The 7,544-nt window shown below is 40.9% G+C and overlaps 1 protein-coding gene across 1 annotated transcript in view; it reads right to left on the reverse strand.

Moving 5' to 3' along the window:
• Positions 1 to 7,544, reverse strand: part of LOC126396256 (receptor-type tyrosine-protein phosphatase F-like) — a 706,276-nt gene that overhangs the window by 376,563 nt on the left and 322,169 nt on the right. The window contains exon 9 of the mRNA XM_050054194.1: positions 5,230 to 5,499. Coding sequence (XP_049910151.1) covers positions 5,230 to 5,499 — 270 coding nt within the window. The remainder of the gene's footprint in view (positions 1 to 5,229; positions 5,500 to 7,544) is intronic.

Consider the following 7,544-nt stretch of genomic DNA (forward strand, 5'->3'; position numbering starts at 1 on the left):
GAGGTATAACCAGCGGGGCAGCCGCTGGTTCTGTGGCGCTGGCTTGGGGTCCGCTCTCCCCTGGTGGAGTGGAGGGTGGCCGGTTTGCCAGGTTGCCAGGGGCAGACGGCTCCATGTGATAGTGTTTCCTCTCTGGTTCTTCCGTGCTCAGCCTTATTTTTATCTTCTTATTTATTTAGTTAGTTATTAGTGGCGTTTGGATTCAGTTACGGCAGACGGATGGCAATCTGAAATGGAATGAAGCCCACAGACGGCAGACAGCAGCTACAAAACAGTAGTGGAACGCGCCCCATCCGCCCACAGCACAATGCTCTTAAAGCTCTACGCTATCAAAAGCTGGCAAAATACATTTATTTTATTTTATGGCCTTGACATTAACCTGTCATATTGTTGAGTTATCAAGAACACTATACAGGAATGTTAAAGATATCATTGAGGAAAACGAGGTTGATGTGACGTGATTGAATCAGGGAATCCGTGTGTCCACCACGGGAGAGGATCTTAATTGACTTTACATTGGCATTGTTTTCATGGTGGCAGCACGTAATTTCAACCCATTACGTGCTGCCACCACGGAATGCGGTGTTAAGAGGTCGTGGTCATTTCACGTATTTCTGTGAGATCAGGTTGTGAAGAGAGCGCAAGCTGCAGCCGCAAGGACAGGGAAAGCGCATGCAGCCACTAGAAGGAGTGATTTGCACGTTGCAGTGCAGCCTCTTGTTCTAACTGTTCAAAACTGTTACAAACTTGTTCTACGCCTGTAACGAATGTACCTGGCATCTTTTATTTTGTTAGCTTTTATTTTTCATTGAGTTTAAAGGACAAGTGCACTTAGATTGATCACTTCCATAAAATAAAAAGAGAAATTGGAAAAGAGGAGAAGACTGAAAAAATTGTTAAAATTAAATTAGGGAACTGATCACAGATGTATTGTCTCTGTGTGTTTTTACATCTATTGTTGCTTTTAATTTGCAGTTATGCTTTTAATGAAGTTGACATGTCATGACAGTCAAGCACTGCATATTTACTAAATTGATAAAAAAGTGTATTGGATTAGAATCACAGACTCCACTTTTAATCTTGAGGTGACTTCTGTTTCTCTTTCTGAGCACCAAGATGATCTGATGCAAAACTCTCCAGAGGTTTCAAGTTTCAGTTTGCGCTGTCAGGAACAGGATTTGCCTGATGAGAAGTAGGGAGAGGTAGAATGGGCTGACAATTTCATGGCTGATTCTGATTGTTGGAACGCTCCACCTGTTGTTTTGCCTTCAGCTCCAACTTTATAGTTTTTTGTAAATATACACTCATTCTGAATTTAAAGCCTGCAACAAATTACAAAAAAGTTGGGACTGGAGCAACAAAAGGCTTGAAAAGTTGTGAAATATTTTAAAGACACCTGTTAGGAACATTTCACACGTTCATTGGTAAAAGTTGATAGAATCATGATTGGGTATGAAAGGGACATCCTTGAAAGGCTCAGCTGTTCACAAGCAGGGATGGTCACTTTGTAAAAAAAAAAAAAAAAATGTTGGTAAATAGTCCAACAGTTTAAGAAAAACATTTCTTAAAGCACAATTGCAAAGAATTTAGGATTTCACTGTCTATAACCCATAATATCATCAAAAGAGTGTGGAGAAGTCTCTGCATGTAAGGGACAAGGTTGAAAACCAAAATTGCATGTATGTGACCTTTGACCCCTCAGGCTGTACTGCGTTGAAAACCAACATGACTGTATAAAGGATATTACTACATGGGCTCAGGAACACTTTGGAAAACCACTGTCAGTAAACACAGTTCATCTCTGCACCTACAAGTGCAAGTTAAGACTCTACCATGCAAAGTGAAAGCCATATATCAACAACATCCAGAAACATTGACTTCTCTGTACCTGAGCTCATCTGAGATGGACTGAAACAAAGTGGAAAAGTGTGCTGTGGTCTAGTGAGTCCATCATGAACGTTGTGTCCTTCAGGCTAAAGAGGAAAAGATTGTTACCAGCTAAAAGTTCAAAGCCAGCATCTGTGATGGTATGGAGGTGTGTTAGTGCCCATGGCATCATGGGTAACTTGTACATCTGTGAAGGCACCATGAATGGTGAAAGGCACATACAGGTTTTGGAGCAACATATGCTGCCATCCAAACAATGTCTTTTTCAGGGATGTCCATGCTTATTCCACTAAGACACTAACTGGCAGCGTCACATGACGGCGACTTCATTGACGCGAGTCAAGTGCCACCCCCAACACACACAGAAAGCGTCACGCTGCGGGGCGTCAACCGGAATGTCAACCGGAATTCTATTGCACACTCCACTCCGCTAGGTGGCGGCAATGTGACTAGCTGGTTGCCAACCGCCAATTAGAACAAAAGAGGGATACGCAGGAAGAGAAAGAAAACACACAACGCAGGACGACCACGACAACCAGACAATGACAGTACCAATGCAAGTTGCTTATTATAGTTGTCTATATGTTATTAATGACTAATAATTAAATAATTAATAATTGAAACACTAAATTAATTATCTGAACATTGAGATTATGTTTTACTACGGGAGCTGGGAAGTACAAAATAGGCTTTTCTCTGAAAAAGAAGTGCTTTTTCAAGGGCGGTGAGACACCTGACTCCTATTAAAAATGTGTGGCGTATGATGAAACACAAAGTTCGACAACAGAGACCCTGAGTTGTTGAGCAACTGAAGTAGTATATCAGGCAAGACTGGAAAAGAATTTCACTTCCAAAACTTCAACAGTTAGTATCCTCAGTTCCCAGCCACTTACTGACTGTTGTTAAAAGAAAAAGTGATGTCACACAGTGGTAAACATGCTCCTGTCCCATCATTTTTGTAATATGTTGCAGGCATCAATTCATAATAAGTGTATATTTACAAAAAACAAAGTTTTTCAGTTTGAACATTAAATATCCTGTCTTTGTACTGTATTTAATTGGATATAGGTCAAAAGGGATTTGAAAATAATTTCATTCAGTATATATACAATAGCTTGCAAAGGTTTGGGCACCCCTGGTCAAGATTTCATTTACTGTGAGTAGATAAGTAAGAAAAAGATGACCTGATCTTCAAAAAGGCATGAAGTTAAAGATGACACATTTCTTTCTTCTGTTGTTGTTTTTTAATTTCGATCTTTTACAGTTTCAAAATAACAAAAAGGGAAAAGAACCTGAAGCAAATGTTTGGGCACCCTGCATGGTATGTACTTAGTAGTGCTACCTTTGACAAGTATCACAGCTTCTAAACATTTTTTGGAACCAGCAAATAGTCTTTCAATTCTTGTTTGGGGGATTTTGGCCCATTCCTCCTTGCAAAGGCTTCTAGCTCTGTGAGATTCTTTGGTCATCTCGCATGCGCTGCTCTTTTGTAGGGCTGTAGTCTCCTGGTCGACTAGTCGATTATTTGGTCGCTATGCTCTCGTCCGACCAAATTCTCATTAGTTGAATAATCGCCATGTTACTTTCATAAGGAGAAAAGTGCTACATCAGCAGCTTTCCAGGATTAATCCATTATTTCCTGCGGCGGGGGGACAGGCCAATTTACCTGTGAAAATGGGGGTGTTTTCAAAACATCCCCGTTGTTGACAGAAAATTGGACTCGCCCACCGTCACGTTCAGCGTCGCGGTAACGCAGACCTCCTGTCTGTTTCTGTAAGCTCAGCTGAAACCATTTCCCTCAGTGGAAACGAAGCTTGTATTTACTTGTATTTCACAGATAAGAAACAATAAATTGTGAAGACAGTAAAGCCTCCACTAAAATAGCATTTTAAGTCTTGTGTGTGATTTACCCTTAAGGGATTTATACTTCAGGATTTATTCTGGCTTCTTATGAACAGAGGAAATCTCCGCACGTCGCTAGGCTAATGTATACAATGTAAAATGCCATAGGCTGCCGCTAATAACGTTAGCATGTTGTATTTGCTTGGAAAACGTGTTTAGTATAAGACAATTGTTTTGTCGGTGAACCTTGTGAGCTGTAATGGAGCCAAATTATGTGCCGTTACCTTTGTTAGATGCTGCTGTTGTCCCTGGTTTTATATGAGAAGAGGGAAAGATCGCTAGACGCTAGGCTAATTTATACAATGTAAAACACCATAGACTTGTGCTAATAACGTTAGCATGTTGTATTTGTGGTGGAAATGTGTCCAGATAAAGACAAGTGTTTGTCTGTCAGTTCTGCGATTTATAGTGAAGCCAGTTTGCGTACTTGTGTTTAAAATTGTCTCTATTATTTGTAGCGAAAACGCCTAAAATGACATATGCAAATTAAAATGACTGTAGCCTCTGAACCGCTCTGACTACATGCATGCATGAAGTCTTGCCAGGAAGAAAACTCTTGTGAAAGTGTCAGAAAGACTCTAGGTGATACAGAGACAGAGTAATGGGCCTCTGAAGTCAGTAAAAAGTTGAAGATTTTGCCTAAAATAAAAAAAAAAAAAAGATTTTTTTTCAGGATTAATAACTGTTCGTGGCTTCATCTGAGCAGGTAAATGACACTGTGGGGCTGTAGGCACACTATCAATGAACATTTGTTTCAAATTTGAAGAAAATTGCTCAAAGTATGACCATTCTACAGGGTTTTTGCCATGAAAAGATCCAGGCGGAGCTCCAAATGACAAGAGCGCTCACTCCGCTTCAAAACAGTACTATCAGTGATCAAACAACACTCAGCCAGCTTCAGACATTGTACCTTATTGATGTCTATGTGTTGTGTGTGTGTGTTGTTGTGCGAGCTGTCAAATGAAATTGCCCTTTAGGGGATTAATAAAGTTGTCTTGAATCTTGAATCTTGAAATCAGGTGTGATTATGATAGCTAATGTTGTTTATGACACAGAAACACCATAAAATATCACCAAATAAAGCCATATGAAACATGAAAGTTGTGATCCCACTTTCTAGGTGGTATATCTCAGCCATACCTTTTATAAAAGATCTAAGTCTCCACTCGCAGCTCCGCATGAGATCGCGAATAATCCTTCAACTTTTCCCCTCGAAAAACGGCATGACATGACTTGTCACCACTCATCGCGATTGCAATTGTACAAAACAAAAATAATACAGTAATCCTGCTTCAAATGTTGAAAAGCATGTTTCATCTTTAACTTCATTTAACTTCATTTATTCAGTTTGATTTGATTCTGCCACTTTATCCCCTATTCTATGTGAGATCCCATTCTACCCAGACACAGCTTCCCTCACAGATGCAGAGTGATTCTGACCTTTGACAGTAATCTGGGCTGTGGTCTCAATCATGCCCAGGGAGGAGATGGCCACACAGGTGTAGTTGTCAGACTGCCGGATGTTGGTGAGCTCCAGGACATTGCGGCCAATGGGCATCTCCTCCTCCCGGGTCAGCTCCACATCGTGGCTCATCCACTTGACATAAGGCATCGGGGCACCAACCGCAACGCAGGTTAGGTTAACGCTGCCGCCGGGCATCACCTCATGATTGGTGGGGGGGATTGAGAAACGGGGAGGCACACGGCGAACTGCAGGGGTAAAGAAAGGGAGTGTGAGAGGACACAGAGGAGGAGGGGGTGGGGTGGGGTGGGGTTGGATCACTGGACCATTGAGCTGATGTTTGCCTGGCCTGTTAATCAGTGTGCCTAAAACTGGTGGATAAACCTGAATAAAAACAGTTTTACTCTCCAATGATACTCTTAAGGTGGTTTTCTGCTCATAGGTCAGTTTGAAGCCAGTTTATTGCCTGTTTTTTCTCCTGTTACCTAAATACTCTTGATAAGAATGGTTTCAGTTGAGATTTAGTCCTGCTGCTTTCATGTTGTGTCAGTGTAAGTTGATTTATAGCATCTGATGTCTGCAGTCAAGTGCTGTTTTCAGATGAATCTATTAGTCTAATATTTCTAAGGAGAGTTTTTGAGTTACCATTACCACTGATTTAACTTATGGTGTAATCAAAGTACGTTACTGCGTTACTTTTTAAAAAAAAAGTAACCAGTTACTTTACTGCATTACTCCCTGAGTAAAGTAACTCTATTACTTTAAAAGTACTTCCAACGTTACTCCCTGAGAAAAGTAACTCAAGCACTTTTAAAGTACTTTTGAGTATTCTACATTTCCTAATGGGCAATGGACCACAGGGCGCTAAGCCTACATTTTTTTGTCTCCAAAATTAAAGTTATGGACCACTTGCCCTTCACTGAGATCCAATTCTCCCATCACAGCCGTCACTTTGACCAGTAGAAACACAGAACGATCTGCTGCCGTAGACAACTGTATGACAACAACACCCCAGCATTTTTAATATTTCCTCTAGGGATGTTACCACACAGAGTAAAAGGGGGAAATGATGGTGTGAAACAGCAGAGGCACTTTGTCAACCTGCTGAGTTAGCGTTACTGTCATTAGCATCAAGCTAGCAAACAATGGTATATCCTCATGGTCGGACATAAAGTAATAACATTAACAAATAGCGGCGGGGCTTTTACTCACCACAACTGCAGAGGCTCCCAGTTTCATTTGAAACAAACTACATTATAGACGGTCCGTTATTTATTAATCCCTCTGTGTGTTTATATATTTACTTTTTATCCTCTCCGTTGTCTTTACAAAGTTAACATATCACACCGTCATTTCAAACTCAACACTTGTTTCAAATTAAAAGCCCCTTATAACCTCAGCTGAGAAAATCCCTCCATTTTCTAAATAGGCTTTTATTCTGAAACATTTGTCAGAACTTCCTGTGGAAGATACAGTAGCTTTATAGTTTATGTATGGCGCTTCAAATGTAGCTCCTGCCATCTGCTGACGCTTTTAGGTGACTACAACAACATGTCGGCTGGCACATGAACAGACACAGTTCTGGCAGTGATTCAAATAATAGTGAAAGTAATAAAATAGGACAAGAATAACCCGATGACATCACACACGCCGTGAAAGACGACCGGGGATAATTGGTGAGTACCAGCGTGTAGCGTGTACCAGGCATAATGCAAGTCCTGAGTCTGAAATATGTCTGTCAGCGAGTCCTCCACTGTAGACAATGGCAGCATTTCTCTGACCACGTAGCGAGCCACAAGCTCCGTGGCTTCTTTCAGACTGATAGGTTTAACGTTATGTCCGTTATTAGAACCAAACGACAGCCGTTGCTGTTTCGGAGCTGAAGGACCAGCGTTCTAAAAGTAAGCTGAAGGACCAGCGTTCTAAAAGTAATGGAAGTAACTGATGTCTTGTTTGAAAATGTACTTAAAGGGCCAGTGTGTAATATTTGGCATGGTTTATTGTCAATCTGAATCTGAATCTTCTACCCATTAATATGTTTATACAAGTGTATGATCGCTATAAAATAAAATTTGTTTGGTTTTCGTAGCCTTATAATTATGCTTTTATATATATATATAGCAAGAGCCTTGCTTTAGAGAGGTCGCCATCTTGCGCCGCCATGTATGTATGGCAGACCGAGTGGACAATCCAGCCAGCCAGAGAACGCGTTGGTGTATAAATAAACCAATGAAGACAGCGGGAGGAAGGAAGAAGGAGGAGGAAACAGCAGAGAGTGTTAGTAGTTCGTCGA

Source organism: Epinephelus moara, chromosome 10 (assembly GCF_006386435.1).
Source record: "Epinephelus moara isolate mb chromosome 10, YSFRI_EMoa_1.0, whole genome shotgun sequence".
Taxonomy (NCBI): Eukaryota; Metazoa; Chordata; class Actinopteri; order Perciformes; family Serranidae; genus Epinephelus; species Epinephelus moara.